Here is a 19,670-nt window from a genome sequence, read left to right on the forward strand (position 1 = left end):
GGTTTGAAAGCATTTTTGTTGTTGATATTAGATATTGTTTAAATGGAGGTAAACTTGATCCTTGTTGCAGCCTATTGCTCGTGGTGAATTATGGCACTTTAAATCCTGATCATTCAAAAAAGAAAACACTTCAAGACTATTTTTATATGCAATTCAGGAAACTCATCCAACCGCCCAGGCACAGGATTAGATCAAATAGATTTTTTTTTTCCTCATCTGACTTTTTTCATAAATTTTAAATTTTCTTGGTGTTTTTTTTTTCAGAAACATATTTTCATAGACGAACACGGCAGCTCTCTTATACGCTCACACTAAAACACGTCATACGCCTTTCTCAATTTAAACATGCATAACCACACACACGCTCCAAGCTGAGGATATAATTGTTTCCAAGCAGCTCTTTGATGGCTGAGTCACTGAACATATCCTGTATCATATCACGATGAGAAGAACATCAGTTTAAAGGCAGCAGCTGTTTTCCTTTCATCCTCTCCCTCTTCTTTTTTTTTTTTTCCTTCTGCATCTCTCCATCCTCCCACTGCTTTCACAATAGTGTGCTAAGCCAGGGAAGATAGGGCAAATCCCTCCTCTAAGCAGAGCAGGCAGGAGAGAAAGAAACAGAGCGAGAGGCTGAGGAGAACAGAACACTTCCTCAAACACTCTTCTCTCATCCCTGCATTCTCTTCCTTCATTGATCTGATATTGGCCAATCACCTGACTGTCCACTATTGCTGCTTTCATTCTGATATACAGTAGGCTACATGTGTATTTCTCTCCCACAAATCTTTGGTGTTGATCCATGCTTCTTCTGTGCCACATTATCTAATTTAATGTTATCTAATAGTTCCTTTTTTGTCCATAGGGAACAATTCAGAAGACTGCTTACTTTACACTGGATGTGTTGTCTAACTGGTTCAGAGAGTAAATATATCTAACAGTGTGACACATATGTGGTTCAAACATAATAATCACATTTTTCTGATCAGCACTTGTGTTTCGGAATATTTGATTTGTGTTTTCCTAACATGACAGTTGTATAAACTTCCTAATGGAATTTTCAGTGTGAAAGAAAAATGTTTATGTAACTGTGAAACTCTTGGCAATCCATTTTACCCATCTCTTATACATTCACCCAGACTACAGAGTCCTCACATACATTTGTCAATTGTAAAAATGTAATTACCAGACTTTCATTAGGCTAAAGAGTCAATCATAACTAATGCTAAAGTAGATGACATTTCTGCCAATCGTCCAGTAAGTTTTGATATGTACCATTTTTTGCAAAAGGCACATTGCAACAATATTGTTTATTTAAATAAGCTGTACTTATTCAATATCGTACCAGTGAAAAAAATGTTATTCCTCTCTTTTACTTTAGTGCAGGACAAATGAACACGTTAAACCATTAAGTTATTTCACTCAACACATCAGACTGTTTGGAAACTACAGTGCATTCTGATAAATTGTGTTTTGTTGCCCTCTACAGGATAATTTAGACTTCACACTGTCAAAACTGTAAAATGTGGACACTTGCTTTTAAATTTCCATCAAAATCACACTGGAATTATTAAATAACTTTGATAGATTAAGAAAACTATGTCCTTTTCGTAGCTGATATGGGTCGTTAAGATTAACTATGATAACTATCTACGTGGCTGACAATAATGAGCTCAATTTATTGAGAGACTTCAGTAAGTGCAAGGCGCTGGGTCATGGAGCCACCATAGAAAAATATTTTATTCACAAGAAGCAAAAAATATGATTAAAGAACAACACGTTCTTGAGTGAGGTAGTGTTTTGAATATCGAGTTAAATACGGGTGGATGGATGGACACTGGACTTGCAAATATAACCAATAATCTCATTAATACGACTGCAAATAAATGAGATTATTGGTTGCAAGTGACTTTTTTGCCATGTTATACTTGCTTAGGTTGAATATGTCTTTTCGTTGTGTTATTTTTGCATTGAATTTCCTTTATTTACTCAAACGCCATTTATGTTTATAATTTGAAGTGGTATGATTATGCTACATTATGCTCCGCTTCTACAGTAAGTGCTCAAATAAAAAATAAAATAAAATAAAAAAGTAAAACTTTCCAAAATATAAGTGTTGCATGTGTCGAAGCAGTCTCGCGTTATCTGTGACACTGTGGTGTCGGAGCGTGGCGAGGTCACGTGAACGCAGCATCAGCTGGTGCTCGCGCTGTGTGTTGCTGACGAGCCGTTACTCTGTGGAACAGCTGGTTTCTGGCTGACAACTCCGGGGTTTCACAGCGGCACCGGCGCGAATAAAAGTTCCATTTAGACTCGAAACCGCTCGCTTTCGCTGTGATTTCAGTCTTTGCCGCTGTCCCGGCAGATTTCGGGAAATGATAACCCGTGAACCTCACTTTAGAATTCATGAGCGCCGCGGACAAGTGACGCTCCTGGCAACCGGCTGCTAACACCTGCTAGTTGACTTGATATCCCCAGAGCCGCGGCCGAGGCAGATCGCAGCGGGGACGGAGAAGCTGACAGTTGTCGCTCCGCTGACTTGCTTTTTTTTTTGATCATGGCTCACGTGCACTACAAATTCTCCTCCAAACTCAGCTACGACACGCTGGTGTTTGACGGCCCGCACACCACGCTGAGTGAGCTGAAGAGGGAGATCATGTGCAAGGAGAAGCTGCGAGCCGGGAACTGCGACCTGCACATCACCAACGCTCAGACCAAGGAAGGTAATAAAGGACTGATAACTGCGCTTTTATGGCGACTTTTTCTTTCTTTCTTTTAACGGCTGGTGTGAACTTTGGATGACACGTGGTGAGTGTCAGCTGTTTGGTGGGATTGGGTCGGGGGTTGCGCCGCCTCTCTGCGGTTTTGACAGAGCGGTGGGGGGTCTGGAAAAGTCACGCCGGGACAAAAGAGAGGTGCCGGAGAATAGACCGCATTCCTGCTGCCTCGTGAACTTATCAAACCACCTGATGGCGGCGGATCGGTCCTCTGTGCTGTGTGTGTGCAGGTCCCAGCAGAGATGTGGGTTAAATATAGCTAAGGTAGGCTCAGGAGGCATGCCCATAAGGTTAGAGTGCAGCTACACACACTCTCGCTCACACACACCTTTAAAGCAAAATAAGCAACACTTTCAGTCAATTCTTCACTTTTTTCTGCACTCATAACATATAAATTTGTGATGAGTTTAAAATGGTAATAGTGCTTGTTTTGACTGAAGTATTGGTGAAATAAATTTAGAATGTAAATTTGAAGTGGAATCTTTGTCTCAGTCACGTGGCCTTCAACTCTCTGGACTCAGAGTGATCTGAAGTGTCAAAGCAGTCATGCAAATCTCCAGAAAACAGCCGAGAATCGAATCTTGCAAATTATTTTGAGATTTGGAAGGTGAACTGTTTCAAATAACTCTTGAAAAAATGTTCTTTATCCATTTGGTTCCAGTATTTTAAGACTTATTATGAGAGTGTGTGATGAAGGAGCCAGACAGTGCATTTCAAAGACCAAACAAACAACGCAAAATAAAAAGAAACATAAGTTTACAAAAAAGATTCAATGCAGCTGAAAAGAGAGCAACCTCTCCTCCACAAAAAAATCAGTAAAAGAAACAAAACTGAACAAAATGTGACACAGAATATTGAAGGGATCAACATGATCACAGAGAAATATAAAGTAGCAAAAGGTAGAAACAACTTGACACGTGGCACAGAAAACAAATGTAGACACAATATGGCCAAAAAAAACTGTGAAGTAACAAAATAACAAAATTCTGCAAGATGATCAGAAGCTCTATAATCCTCAGACAAGATATAGTCTCTGATGGCTTGGCTTCTTTTTATTTGACTTTTGCAATGGAAAAAAAGCAACAGATAATTTGAATTTGTGCTGCTCAAAATGTGCTCAAAGGTCTAGCGTCTTTTCGTTTTTTAACCTTTACTTGTACAGCTAGTGCCATTGAGATGCTCGGTCTCATTTTCAAGAGGTAAACTTCTTTAATAAGTTTTATTCATGCTCAGTTTTGAGCATGCCTGTTTTCATATTCACATGACTGCTTTGTTTCTGGCATTAGTGAGGCAGGTAGCTTTCACTGCTGCATCACTGGCCTCAGTGTTGTTATGTCTGCGACTCTTACCAAAACAGTGCAGTCCCCTGTGAATAATCTCAACACTGCCACTCCCAGACAACATAACCAAAACGCATAATAGAAATAATATACTTACAATAAATAAATAATTGACTTTTCGATACCTCCTGAATTGAGAAATTATTGTATAATTCATGCGGATAAAATGTTGTTCTTTATGAAATCATTATACTGAAACCTTCCATTTGTGTGTAATTCTCTCTCAGAGTACACAGTTGATGACGATGTGATCCCCAAAGGCTCCTCGGTCATCGTCAGAAGGATCCCCACCATCGGAGCCAGGCCCAGCTCGAAAAGCAAGGCCAACAACATGTAAGTGTTCACTTCAGAGCGGCGGGGGTTGGCAGCTGCTTTCTTGCACCATTTATCAGTGTTGATATTCTTGAGATAGCGAGCAGCTCCACCCTCCTTCAGCCTGCTACACCCTGGCACTTACAACTCAACCTTCATTGTCACGCCTACAAGAGCTTGATAAGAAGCAAGTGTGACAGCAGAAGGTACTCGGTACAGTTTGTGGAGATCAAGTAGTTTGGCCTCAGTCGGTGGCTAATTTAATGTGGAAAGAAATGTGTTAATATTTTCTTCATTTAAGCACCAGATCAGCAGTTTTAATCAGTAGGACTTCTAAAGAAACTCTACACAGATACATACATTCATAACCTGACCATACAGAAAGAGAAATTAAACTTTTTGTAATCTGAATATTTGGTTTTCATTCTTATGAATTGTTGTTGAAGTGTGAAGTCATATTGTTGGGAGGGCCCTTCTTTAACACAGTTGTGGATCTATGCTGAAGCTAGTTCCTGTATCCCTAATGGACGGTTACATGATTTACTTATTTATTTGGTAAAAGAAAAATTAAGACAATTCAATATAACACAGGAACAGCAATTCATTATGAACAAAAAATAAATTCCAAAATAGGAGTTTCTGTAATAAAAAAACTAGTAGAAAGGAGGAAAGTATCTATCTGTACCTACACGACACAGTCAGGGATTACCCAGATATTAGTCAGGCTTACATAGGAGAGCCAGGGGTGTTGTGGGTTTTCTGCTTGGAAAGCAGGACCTCACTGGAACAGACTAACGGTCATGTGATTAGCCCCGTCAGCACCATGCACCCCCCCGGCAGAGGAATGAGGGCTAAACCGTGTTTTAACTCTATGGGAAAGATCCAATGCAAAATACCAACCCTCCCCTTCAGAAGTTTCCCCACACAACCACAACACATCTCCAAATAGACCAGTCATGACAAACATGATTCATAGTTTGTTTGTTTTTTAACGCATCAAGTTTATAAATCAGTGTATTTATATTTTTTTTTTCAATAATGCGTATCTACTACCAGGCTATCTTCATTCCATTATTTGCATATGCTTTCTGTTCCTGAAAGTTTAATGTGCTGTGAAAAGCACACAAAACTCTAACATGACTCAAAGTTCTCAGTTCCACAAGTTCAGTAAACTTAGAATGCAGACTCTGTGTTCCATTTAGGAGTTTCGACACAGCTCTTCAAGAAAGAAGTTGATTTAAACCCAGACTGATGCTGTGTGACAGTGCACGTTCATTTCTGAACAGCCGGAGCTACAGTGGAGAAAAACATCAGCATTTAATACATTTTTATTGTACAATATGTTACAGTCACTTTAGGAGTTTAGTTTCAGTGGAGGAAAAGTCGGCCAAAAATCCATGTTATGTTTTACAACTTGTTTGAACCACAGTCTGGGTATGTTTCAACTCATATACTAAATGTATTTATTCAAAAATGTTTGGATTGTTATGCAGTCTATTGTCCAAAATCCACTTTAAGGCTACATATAGATAGTAATTGCTGCAGTCTTTATGTGATTTCAGAATGACATTTGTGAAGAGTGGCTTTTAGGTTACCTAAGGACACTTTGGTATGTTGCACATTAAATGTACCAAAAGTAAAAAATGAAACGGTGTATCATTCAGTTACTTAATAATTGGGGAATAGTTCCTTGGTTGTGGAGTTTTTCCTCTCTCCCTACATTCTTGTATCGCTCCACTCACAGTTAAGCCAAACAAATTTGCGTTTGCCCGGAGTCGTTCGGGGACAAACAAAAAGGCCATATTGACACTTTTGTTGGGTCAGTTTACTTTAGGAAAATGTTTGATTTCACAAACGGTGGAGACGTCCTCCAGAGTTAGACTTGGTAGTATTAAATATCCTTTGTATAGTGCTGTCTTTACGCAGCAGTTTTACAGTCAAGAAATTTATTCCCCAAAGATCAGCTGCAGAAGATCGCTCCGACAGACGGCTGAAGCCTCATATTATCTTTAGTTGAACTTTAGACTGAGAGCTCAACAGTGGATTTTTGTCCTGGATCATTTTTACTGAAAGTAATTTTAGGAAGTTCTCACTTATTGGCAAATACACACAGTAAGAATGCTCATTCTGTATATTTGCACGCAGGCTGGTATTTTTAACTGGAAATGAGGAACCGGTTGCATTGTCACTGAGGACTGTGGTTTGTTTTTGTTTCAGTGAGCGATCTGACGTCCAACTTCCCCGAGCCTCTGGACCCAGCAGAGCCGTATGTAGCCAAACCCCCCAGTGGCACAAAAGAATGGCAAAATGAACTTCTGAATGTGTGATGTACACCTTATTACATGTGATGTTGTATCTCTCAAAACTGATATGAAACACAAAATGCATATCAGGAGCTCATCGAGAATATTCTTATTTTAACCATATCTTATTTTAACCTTTATCAAACTGATTATATCTGTATTCAACAGGTGGATGACCAGAATTCAACCTTGTCCTTGTTTTCTAAGGTATGCACTCACTTCTTTATTTTTCATATTTATCATGTACTTTATTTCTATTAAAGCATTACTTGACGTCTATTTGAAACCTAATATTTATGCATGTACTTGCAGATGACTAACCTGGCTGATGTGGATGTGCCAGAGGAGGATAAACTGAAAGTCATGATGAGTCAGTCTGTCTGCGACTCCATGAAGTGAGTCAAGTCTGTCACACCTTTCTGACCCTTTGGATACTTTGCCTGTTTTCTCTTGTCATCTTCTTTTCTCTGATTCCTTTGCTCTTTCTCCAGTTTGACCAAGAAGCCCGGCAACCTTCCTGAGAGCTACACTTGTTATCGCTGCGGACTTTCTGGACACCACATCAGGAACTGTCCAACAATCGGGGTGAATATCCATGATGTCTCTGATTCAGACGATCTTCTAACACTGTTCAATTTTCTGGGGAACTTTGAAATAAATCCCAAATTCTTTTTGGAGTCTGAACAACAAAGGATTGTTTTCATGTCTGCCAGATTTCAGGATTAGTCCCACATTAATCTAGTTTGAAAACACTTTTTTTTTCTTTCTATTTTAATTCATAAATCTTAAGCCCATGAGACTGTCATCCAGAATAGTTTGTCACTCTTCAGGTTTGTCAAACTGGTTTTCATGAATCGCCCCTTCAGTTGTTCTGATTTTAAAACTGAATGTACTCTCTAACATAGATTAATTATTTTTGTTGATGTGCAAAGATATTTGAGTTAAATACTAAAATTTTACATTTATGATTTAAAGGGTTGTTAATGAATATTGCATGCATGCATTTGTTTTTCAATTCAGACTGTGGAACAATGTTTTGCTGAATTACTGCTGCTCATGACTCCTGTGTGATTGATTCGTTGCACCTAACAAAAAACATCCTTAATTCTGATTTAAAGATGTGCAGTCTACACAAACACAAATAGGTAGCTACTTCTACAAAGACACTGTTTATGGCTGAAAAGTCTTTGAGTGTGAGTGCCACTTTTGAACCAGAACCTCATTAACTGTCAACCAGTCACGGTGTTAACTATGGATGTGTGTGTGTGTGTCTGCCAGCAAAATCCCAGTGCTGAGACTCCAGTGAAGATAAAGAAGAGCACGGGCATCCCTCGGTCCTTTATGGTTGAGGTGGACGACCCCGGCATGAAGGGAGCCATGCTCACCAGCTGTGGGCGCTATGCCATTCCCGTCATAGACGCGTGAGTGTGGACAAAAAACTTCATGCTTTTGTTTCGGTTTTGTTTTTTCATGGAATTTGGAAATAAAGACTTGTTTTCTTTCTTGCTTAAGAGATCTTTGTCAAAAATGTGTACCTTAAATCTATTAATCCTCATGAGAGATTCCATCCTCGTAATCTTTGGCGTATTTGTAGATGCTTTCATGAAAAGCGCGTTATCAGTGATTGAGTGACTAAAAGTTCATCCATTTATTTAAAATTGTTGTCTGCCTGCAGTGAGGCGTATGCTATTGGTAAAAAGGAAAAGCCTCTATTTTCTGTGCAAGAGTCCGAAAGCGAAGAGGACCCAATACCGGACGAGCTCCTCTGTCTGATCTGCCGTGACCTGCTGTGTGACTCCGTGGTCATCCCCTGCTGTGGAAACAGCTACTGCGACGACTGTTAGTATCTCGCACGAGCACGAATTGATCAAATCAGGCATGCCATCACATTCTGCGATCATCATGCCGACTCGGCATTTGGCAAATACTCTTGCAGTCTTTACATGTCAACACTTGTTCTGCCTCCCGCAGGTATTCGCACTGCTTTGCTGGACTCAGAAGATCATGTCTGCCCCACATGCGGCCAGTCAGATGTCTCCCCTGACACGCTGATAGCCAATAAATTTCTCAGACAGGTGAATACAGGACGACAGAAGTGTATGATGATATCAGTGCTCAAGATGAATAAACACATTTGTTTAATCCAAAAAGGGGTTTGTCTTTTTTTTTCCTGTTATGTGTATACCAGTACCTTGGAACTTATTTATTTATTTATTTATTTATTTTTATTTCTGTTTCTCCAGAAATTAATTTCTCATCTGTTTCTGTCAATACAGGCTGTTAACACTTTTAAGAAAGAGCGAGGCTACGCCAGCAGAAAGCAACCAGCAACGTCCCAATCCCAGAATTTAAATCCAACACCAAAGCCTGTCCCCACCCTGCCTCCGCTCAGCAGACACGGCCGGCAGCAGAGGCCTCAGCGTTCACACCTCAGACAGCAGGTGAACTTCATAATAATGTGTTTCATCTGGGAGGAGGAAAAACACGTCAGACTCTCTGTGATTGAGGAACAAACGCAATAATTACCTTTTCGTTTTTTCTCAGTGACAGCATTTCTGTTAAAATCAGTCTTCTGTCTTTGTACTTAGCATTTCTTTTTGTGTGTGTGTGTGTTTCCTTTGTAGGAGTCCCTCCGGGTTCATCCTGAAGCGGCCAAGACGCCGCCATTATCTCAGGTGTGTGTGGATCCTCCCACAGCAACATGTCCCGTCTCTGCCCACGGCACAGCCAGCCTCTCCGCACAGTCCGTGCACGACAGCCAAGAGATCGCAGTCAAGTATGTCAACACACGAAGACACAAATTTCACAAATTCACACATTGTGTTTGTGTTGTATAAAAATGTCTTTGTCCAAGTTTGGGCTCAAATTTCTCCCATGTTTTGTTTTTTATGCTGCTATTTGATTGTATTTGTAGTTCTCTCTCTGTATGGATTAACTAAACTGAATAACAATTTCTTGTTTGTCCGACAGAGATTTAATGTATCATCCTGTGTTTACACACTTCTGTTTGTCTATATTTGGCCTGTTAAATGAACTAATGCCTCGTAGTTTTCCTGAGCTGCAGCCAAACACTCCGCCTACTCCAAACAGAGGGCAGTGGTGAAACACCTCAAGCTGCTCTGGCTGCTGCACAATAGCTGAAGAACAATTCCTACATGTGGCATACTGTCAACAAGACGTCACATGTTCTCATCTTTGGTTTTGCTCGGAGCTGAGAGTGGCGTCTATTTGAGTGTCTGTTTTGAGTAAGTTGAAGCAGTTTTATTGACACTAGGTACTGTGTTCTCAGGGAGGACTCCCCGTCTTCACACGATTCCAGCAAAGATCAGATCACTTCTCCATCCCAGCTGACACCGCCGGAGAGCAAGGTTAACTCCAGTTCAGTGGCAGAGCGACCGCAGGCCGTCAGCATGGACCAAGAAATGCCCTCCAGTGAGTGTGTAACACATTATGTCCTTCTTCGTTCCACATATTTGATAGTCTACTTCATTATTGTACTTAACTATTCGGTGCATTGATCAATATGTAACAGCAGCAACATGACTGACAAAACCAAAGGCCTGAAACTTCTTTTTTTTTTCTTTAACTCCACAGGTTCCTCAGGACACTCTAAGCCATCAACCAGTCTGGATAAGTCAGTAAACAGTTTGACTGAAGTTACTGGTTAATATTCAGTTTAAAAGTCTGAATAAACTCTGTCTTTCCTGCAGCTCCTCTTCCTCCGCTGGTTGTACCACTGGCAACTGGAATGAACCCATCAAGCAGCAGCAGCAGCAGCAGCAGCCTACTCCTCCGTCTCCCTTTCCCCTTTCCGTTTTTCACACAAACCTACCCCCTCCTGGATACCCTGCTGCCACACCCATCTGGACGCCCACAGTCCCCCAGGGCTCCTCCATCACCTCCCTCTGCTCCAGCGCCCCCGCCGTGCACAAGGAGTGGTACGGGAATCAGATAAAGGAAAGGTAGAAAATGTCATTGCTCTGCCTACAACCTGATTAGGAGCAATAAAAACATTATTTGGCAAAGTCTGAGCTGTTCCAGTGTTTGTCACTTCTTGTGTTTGAGCATCCTCAGCAACCACATGTTTCTTTTTCTGAATAAACTGAAAGTAACATCTATCTTTCTCCTTTGTTTTTTTTTTTCTTTGACGTGCAGGCCATCTCACAGAACATCCAGGAACAGATGCTCATCCTCCCATTCCAAGTCCAAGTCTTCTCAGTCCTTCTCTCACTCTTCCAGTCGTTCTGAATCTCGCTCTCGCTCCAGATCTAAAGACAGATCGAGGTATTTTGTCAGATAAAACTTATGGTGTCTTTGTATTTTCTTTGTTTGTCTGTTTGCAGAGCTATAAATGTAGCTTTTTATTGGTAGATCTGCTTTGATTCACCATGTTTAATGGCTTCGTTTCAGTATGGTAAAACCTTTTAAACAGTAATATATGAATGTGTTGTATAGATATAGATGTTACTCTGTGGCTTTTCTTCAGACTGCCACACTCCAAAGAGGTGAAAAGACTAAAATCAGATAGAAATATCTCTGATTTCCAACAGAATGTTTTTTATTCTTTATAAAATAGAGGGGAAGGTCAGTTATTTCAACAGCTATACTGTAGCAGTTTGCTTTTTATCTTTTTGCAAAATAACATTTTATTTCAACGTAGCACGAAGATGAAAACGAGGATCATGTATCTCTGGTGTGTTGGAATTCACACATACATACAACTGATTATATATATATTTTTTCCTGTCTTTTCAGGCATCGCTGTTCCAACTCCCGTCGCAGGGACCACTACTCTCGCTCATCCTGTTCCTACACCTTTGGTTACAAGCGCTCACATTCACCGACGCCTTCCTCCTCATCTTCTCCTCGATCGGGCTACCAGTCCAAGTCACGTAGAGACCACCGGAGAAGCCGCCATGACAGCAAAAGCTCATCGTCGAGCAGCAGGAGGCGAGCAGATCGCTCCAGAAGGGACCCGGCAGGCACACACTTGAGGGCTGAGCAAAAGAAACAGAGCAGCAGCTTGGAGCTGGACCGGGAGCGCTACATGCAGTGGAAGAAGGAGTACACAGAGTGGTGCGAGAAATATCTCAGCAGCTATGTCAGCCATTTCCACCAGCTCCCTTTTGCTCCCTTACTCGGTCCTCCTCCTGCTTGTCCTCAGTGGGAGGAAAAAGACGAGACAAATCGCTCACAAGCCTCTTCTTCTCACCACCAAACACAAGAAAGACACGCCACCAGGAGGGACGGCCAGTCCTCTTCATCAGACTCGTCTAGTTGCAGCAGCTCCTCTCCATCTCATTCTTCAAGTGAGAATCACTCAACACCGTTTCAGTCACCCAGTCGGTCATCTCTCTCTCACAAGAACAGTTCCTGCCGTTCACCTCCGTCTCAGTCGTCCAATGACGGCCTCTCCGCACAGTCTGAAGACAGAAATCAAACGGGGACTCATGAGAGCAGTACTGCTAATAACAGCGGCCTGCCAGTTACGCATATGAAGCGAACTGAAGGTGTGGACGACCGGCCGCCAACACAGAAAAGTGTGGAGGAATCTGATCTCCTGAATCACGAGCAAAAGGAGACGAAAACGCAGGAGGTAGAAAGACGGGAGAGGTCATCATCTCCTGCTGCTGCTGCAGACTCCAAAGCTGAAAGCCAAGACAACAAAAGCCTAAAGACAGAAATACCAATCAGTGGGAGTGAAGTATCAAATACCAGAGATGCTTTAGAATCAAGCCTACAACTCCCGACACCAGGTAAAAGTCGAGACAAGAATCATGAGAGAAAAGCGAAAAAAGAGAAAAATCTGGAAAAGGAGAAGGTAGCGAGGACAGACAAAGATTCACAGTCTGGGCGAGTTGAGGATGGACAACACAGTGTAAAGCCCAGTGAAGAGGCTGACTTGGTGGCCACAGATAAAAAAGAAAGCTCTGAAAGCAGAAGAGGACATGACACTAGATCAGCAAGGAACAGAAGGTGTACAGACCGAGAAAGAAATGACAGAGAGAGGAGTCCTGCTGTGAAGCATCAAAGCAGCAAATGCCACAAAACTGAAACCTCACAAGATCCCGAGAGCCGCAGGAGTGAATCTCCAAAGCCACTCGAGAGAAAGAAGCAGAAAAAAGAGAGCACACTGCTTTGGACAAAGGAGGACATCTGGGAGAAAGGGATTAAGGTAAAACCACAGAAGAAGATAAACATCAACATCAACCTTGATGTGAAAAGAAAAGATGAAAGTATCGATCAACAGGACCTGTCTAATTTAGAAAGCATTAAGGAGAAAACACGAGAAAACACAGAGCATGTTCTTATTGAAGAGGAGACGTTTAACCAAGCTCAGAGCGAAATGGAAGCAAATGGAAAAACAGAGACCGGCAGAGAGGAGAAGACTGAAGAAGCAACAAAGCCAGAAGAAGCTATATGGGACCAAACCTTTTTCACGAACGCCAGCATTGAAATGTTGAATCAACCAATGTTTGGGGATGAAAATGAAGACTTGAGCTTGTGGCATTGTGCACTTAAGAGTGCAGAGGAGATGGACGACATCACAGAAGCAGAGACGGTGAGCATCAGCCATCAAGATCAAGTGATGGAAGAACTGATCTCAAGTTTGCAGACAGAAGAAGAAAACCCTTTCAAGAAGAATGGAGGTGAAACGACGATGGAGGAAACAAATGCATGGGGGGAAGACTCAAACGCACCGACCCCACAGACGAGCAAAAATGAGATTCAGCATGAGCCACTGACCACAGCAGACAGCCAGTAAGTCTCTTGTTGCTGTGATCTAGAACCTGTAATTCTGAAAAAATAATCCCTCTCTTTGGAGGTCAAGAGATCATAGCTGATAACAGCATTTCCTCGTTTCTTCAGAACGGAGAGGTGAAACGATCAGAGTAGATGATGATGTTAAACTCTGAGATAGATGTTGCTCAGTGCATGAGACATTATGTTTATTTTCATACATAGGCCTATTTAAACCAAACCATTGTAGGACTGTCTGACACAATGGTTTATGTCAGTGTTTGCTAACAGGATGGAACAAAATTAAACAGAAATCCAGTGAGAATAAAGATATTCAATGGCTGCAGATGTCAAAAAAGGAATGATTTTTTTTAAATAGAGTGTATGTTATAAACTTTATGTTTTCAAATAGATTCATGGTGGGATTATCAGTATATTTGAAATTAAGTATTAATGACATTATTTCTCAAAAAGAAGTTTGTAAAAGTGTGCTTTGAGGAGCTTTTTGAAGGAAGATAGATCCTTCCAGCCTTATCTCCACAGGCAGGCTGTTCCAACGCTGAGGGGCCCTGGTGGCAACTGCATGGTTACCCTGAGTTGACCTCCTGGCCCTGTCTGAGAGTCACAGGCTGTGCACTGCAACATCTCACTAATGAGGCCGAGAGCTACACCAAGACATAAAGTTAGAAGTAAAATAAAATTTTGAAAATACATGTGAAATGAACAGGAAGCAGTGCAAAGATAATAAGGACTGCTGCGATGATGTCTGTTAAAAGCTGCAAAGTTTGTGGAAGTGGAAAAAGTTTGGAATAATCCTTTAACAGCATTAATGTTTTCAATGTTTTCAGAAGTTGTTTTGGTAGTTTTAAGGCAATACCTTGTTATTCCTGTATTTTGCATGTTGAATAGCTTCTTTGTTTTGAACACACAGTGTGAACCCTGCAGTGGACAGATGTGGGGCTGAAGAGAGTCAGGAAAGGAGAAGTCTGCCGGAAAAGTCACAGGGCCGTGCTGCCGATGGCCAGAACGAGCAGGTTCTTATGCAGGTATGTCTGTCAGAGCAGCTCATGCAAAAACGTTTATGTTTCAGTGCGATATCAATGTTATTATGTCACATGAAATCAGAAATGGTCCTGTGTCATTTATCTGATCATTCTCAGGTGTTTCGTTCCAAAAGGGAGAGGGAAGAAGAGGAAGAGCAGGATGAAGGAGAGGTTGGAGTTCACACCGACACTCCTCCTGTGGCTCTGAGCCAGCCGGCACTGACGGTGAACATCAGGCCAACGGAGACAGGCGATGGCCAACAGGAGCAGAGGTCAGCCGAGATGGGAAGAGACCAGGACAGAGTGATGGCGATGGGCAAAGATCAGGAGGCCCAAAGACACTGCAATCTGTCTGCATCAAAACGGGATGTGTCTCCCTCTAGTGGCAAAGACCAAACAAGCAGCCCGTTGTATTCACACAGAGACCACAACCAGGACAGAGAGAGGAGGACTGAAGAGGAGAGGAAGACATCAAAGGAACACAAAAGGGAGAAAGAAAAAGTCAGGAACAGGGATAGAGAGGTGGAGCGCAGCAGTTCATCTTCAGCACAAAAGAGAAAACACTCTTCATCTCACTCCTCTACGTCACATAACCGAGAGCGAGGGGCCAGCCACCGGAGCTCCTCCAGTATCGCAAGCAGACACAGCAGCACAGGGAGAAGATCTGCCGACCTCCCTGATCACAACCCAAAGAAATCCCTCAGAGACACCTCGCCAGCCTGGAAAAGCAGTCACCAAGATCCATCAAGGACCTACAGACACCAGCCCAGATCAGCAGGGACTCACCACTCCTCTCCTCCCGTCTCCCACAGACACAGCAAAGACAGAGACCTGCTCCCGCTTGAATCCTCCGCAGAGTCCGCGGACCGGGGATGGATGCAGAGCAAAAATCGAAATGAAAGCAAAACTGAGAAAAAGGAGAGAGAACCAAACAAAGTGGATAAAACAAAGATAGACGGCAAATCGAGGCGAGATCATCGAGACATTTCTGAGCCAGAAAGAGTCAGGAAGCGTGAGGAGGACGTCTTTTATCAACGGGATGGAACAACCAAAGTTGGCAAAAGATGAGAGCTGGAGCGCAAAAGCAGCGGCTCATCATGAACCTTTGAGGTCAGGATACACAAAAAAAAAGATGACATAACATGCTGGACTTGAAAAAGAGACCTAAAGAAGAGTTGTTATCATGAAAAAAGTGAAATTTACTTGAATTTTTTTTTATTTCTTGACCAAAGATGCCTTGACTATCCAAGGATCCTTGAGAAGAGACATTCATTTAAACATACTGTGAATTGTGGTTTCAGATTTTGTTGTATATTTATTTTTTAATGTTTAATTTAAAACAAACTGAAGAAATAATTTAACAGACTTCATCTTTCAGTTTTTTTATGTTTTGAAAATAATTAAAAGAAGAAGAAAAGAAATGCACAAAGTGTTCTGTGGGTTTTTCTGAACAGATGCATTTTGTTGCTTGTAGTTTGATATCACTTCATTTTGGTTTAGAGACAGTGGTACTGACCAAAAAAAAAAGGAGGACTTAAAGGGAACTGTGGAGCGGAAACTTCCAAGGCATTTATTTTTTCCCACCAATAGTGCCAATGGTGACAATGCTGTACCTTAAATATGTGATGAAACTATATGTTCATTTTGCTTTTCAAAATGTTCTTTTCAAACCTTTCTTTTCCAGGAGTAGAAATTTACCGGAAGGAATTTTACTTTAATTTACCCAGCAAGCATTAGCAAGTTCAGGTTTGAAGCAAAAAAAACTATTGATGACAGAAATGTTTACAAAAATGTGATTTATGTGGCTTAATGTTCTAATTTTTGTATTGACTTGAGTGGATTGCCTTGTGCCTGAATGGTGCTGCACAAATAAACTTGCCTTGCCTCATAATGAGAATGTTTTCCAATTTACCATGAGTAATGTTTTAAAAATGAATCCCTGTAGTTTTATTTCATGCAACATAGATTTGTTGGATGGCTTGTGCTTGTGCTGTGCATAGCAAAATTTTTATTGCAGCTGTATCAAAAGCAAAACGACGATCAGAAAGAAACTTACTGCAAAGTAGCATAGTGATATGCCAAATCTCCATGTTAATAATTACACTATTTAGGATTTATGTTACACCACAGGACAAAAAGACTTTCACTGCAGCACTTGACCAGTTAGTTCAGCTTATAGCATCTGAAGAATAATTTTCCGTCCTTAAATTGTTTCATTTCAATAAATGTTGATCGTGCTGGTCTATCACATATAATCCTAATAAAATACATTTACATGTGTGGTTGTAATGTGATATGTGGAGAAGTTGAAGTATGAATGTGTTTGAAAGCCACTGTACATACAAGGAAACGACTGCCTTAAAATAATCCTTTCAAATTATAAATAAATGAATGAATATACTATCACAAAGTCCGGTGCAAAAAGAATCAGTCTGTCCATTTCTCCACATTTTATCTAATTTACTTGAATGTGTACCACCAGAGGGTGCTATCGCTTTTTATTTTTAAATATAAATTCTGCGCTGTGGGACTGACTGGAGAAGAAAAAGGAAAAAAGATTGATCTGATTATTCTCTCCACACCGTTTTGGTTTGATAAAGGTTATGAAACTTAGCTTTTAAAGGCGAATCTGATGAGTGGATTTTTCACAAGAGCATCGGGCTGCAGCTGTAGACCACGGGCGCCGTCAAACTTCCACTCCAAACCGGAAGTCACGTATCTTTGGAGCGGAAGACACGCTTCATCATACAGGAAGTCAGGTACCCTGTTTGTTTTTTTTATTAAAACTTTAAAGAACATAAAAAAATATGTATAAAAAAACTTGCAGAGCGATAGTTGAAAAGATAAAGTCAGATCGGCATTATGCAGTATGACAAGAAAGACAAGACAAGAAGAAATATATGCAAACAATATCTGCAGAAAGCAAAACAGACATTTGTGAATGAACGTAGCACGTGTGACCACCACACACAAGAATTAGCAAACATCATGACCACAAAAAGTATAATTTTGGGGTTATCTTTTTCAGAGATGAAGAATGCATATTGATGTCATTCAAAAGAAAAAAAAGGGAAAGGAAGGCTTGCTATATCTCCTTTTACTACACTGTATTTAATTCAACCAAAAGTCAAATTGTATTATTTATGTCAGAAACAGACCTGTTCAAGTCAACCATGTAAAAAAGGGTATCAGAGAGATCAAAAGATAATGTTTAATTATTAATAGTTTCTAATGTCGGTTCATGTCAGTTCCCCTCTACTGCCTTGTGTGTTTTACTGAGATCAGGTTGTTTTACTGCATGGTGTTCTCAGTGGATTTCAGAACACGATTTTATACTGACATTCGATTCACTGACAATTTTAATGACTTTACACTGTTTGTAAAATGAATGTTAGCATTTGAAAGGTGAACTATATTCATTAACAGTTCCACATGAACAACTTTAAGCATAGAAAATATAGGGAGCATGGTTTTGTGATACAAACTGACAAATATCTTATATTTAATCAGGACTCAATATATATTTGTCTCTTACTAATGACAATTGAGCATATTTTTCTGAAATAGGTTCGATGAAGGAGGAGGGCACTGCAGCTCTATGTGCACCCACAGTGTATATACTGATAAAACAATTGTTTTATAGAGAGCATGGCACTTTATAGGCATTATTTATCTGAACTTTAACATTTTTTACTAGTATTCTATAAATTCTAAGGTAATGATATAGCTAACAAACATCATGTTAGATAGTAGAAAATAAAAATTCTGACATTAATCCGACTTCTTGTCTGCAACTGTTTTTTAATACACTCTTGGTTGTGAAAGTTTTAATCATAGTTTTACTTGTTTCTTACAAACATGGAAATTCAGCATTTTATGCTCTTACTAAGTTCATCCAGCATGATAATAAATCTGTAAACATGAAAGTGAAGTGTTTGTTCCTCTACTTGCTGCTATCTGTCTACATCCCTTCCTCTGTATCTTTTTTTATTTCAGGCATTGTGTTCGCTTCTCATGTAGACAGTCGCCCATGAAACGCCAGACAGACTGAGCCTGAACATAGTGAAGCCTGCCTCTCCCCTCATCTGCCTTTTTGCCTGAATGCCAGGTGAAGATGCCCAGATTGAGCCCAACACGTAATTTTCTGGCTTTACTTCCTCATTGTACAACAGTCCAGACTCACAAAGCCAAAAACATCAGTCGAAGCCGCTGCAACCGCGAACAGAGTCGCTTTCGTCTCAGTCACTTTTCAGACAGATTAGTGGGTCTTTAGACTGTTGGGCTTTTTTGTAGCTATAAATATGAAAGATGTGTGCAATATGCCTTCTGTCTGTGTTGGCTTGGGCTTTTGTGCCCACTGTGTGTGTGTGTGTGTGTGTGTGTGTGTGTGTGTGTGTGTGTGTGTGTGTGTGTGTGTGTGTGTGTGTGTGTTTGTGTTGATGCTTGAAGTGTATCCAGCCTTTACTTGCTTCATTAGCTCACTACAAGGAAGCCATGGCACAGATCCAGCTCCTCTGTCTTTCTTTCTGTCTCTTCTGTGTTCTGCTGCTGTGAGAGCAATCGCTCAACGTCGTGCCAAGGCATGCTGGGACTGAACCGTGGAAATGTTGTGCGTGCGGGATGCCCGACTTGGCTGTGGTCCAAATGGAGGGTTGCAGTGACACTCGGTACAGTCGGACGCCTCTGAAATTGTCTTTGAAAAAGGTATCTTCTCCCTTTGACACCGCTGCATGCCATCCACAGTTATTGCTATACTTCTTGCAACATCTGTGTTTCCTTTGCACTTTATTTTTTTGCCTCACGTTGCCTGATCGCTTTTGCGCTGTTGTTGCCCTGTTTGAAATGAGTGTCCATCTGTGCCTGATTGTCCGTCTGTAAGACTGCAAAGGGGGTGGGGAGTAGGAAGTAAAGTAATAGGCAGTAGCAGACTGTACCTGTGTTCTGCCGACAAGTCACCGGACGAATACAAAAAAGTCAAGAATTGTGTAGACACAAAGACACATGACATCCAAACAAACCAACACAGTGACACAAACACACGCGTTTAACAATATACAGCAGATTAGGTTGTGATTAAGATGTGCAAAAAAAAAACACGGGACCATCTGACCAGCACACAAAGGCATCAGAAGAGATGAGACATCAGACAGACAAAGA

At 41.0% G+C, this 19,670-nt stretch overlaps 1 protein-coding gene across 1 annotated transcript; it reads left to right on the top strand.

Moving 5' to 3' along the window:
• Positions 1 to 2,554: 2,554 nt before the first annotated feature.
• On the top strand, positions 2,555 to 16,802 carry LOC115387327 (E3 ubiquitin-protein ligase RBBP6-like). Its single transcript, XM_030089999.1, has 18 exons — positions 2,555 to 2,720; positions 4,342 to 4,447; positions 6,644 to 6,692; positions 6,898 to 6,936; positions 7,042 to 7,124; positions 7,221 to 7,314; positions 8,008 to 8,150; positions 8,405 to 8,568; positions 8,701 to 8,804; positions 9,006 to 9,170; positions 9,354 to 9,505; positions 10,019 to 10,161; positions 10,324 to 10,363; positions 10,440 to 10,691; positions 10,885 to 11,013; positions 11,485 to 13,491; positions 14,402 to 14,516; positions 14,631 to 16,802. The coding sequence occupies exons 1-18, from the start codon at positions 2,555 to 2,557 to the stop codon at positions 15,579 to 15,581; spliced, it is 4,902 nt and encodes a 1,633-aa protein (XP_029945859.1). The 3' UTR covers positions 15,582 to 16,802.
• Positions 16,803 to 19,670: the final 2,868 nt, after the last annotated feature.

Source organism: Salarias fasciatus, chromosome 4, assembly GCF_902148845.1.
Source record: "Salarias fasciatus chromosome 4, fSalaFa1.1, whole genome shotgun sequence".
In the NCBI taxonomy this organism is placed as follows: Eukaryota; Metazoa; Chordata; class Actinopteri; order Blenniiformes; family Blenniidae; genus Salarias; species Salarias fasciatus.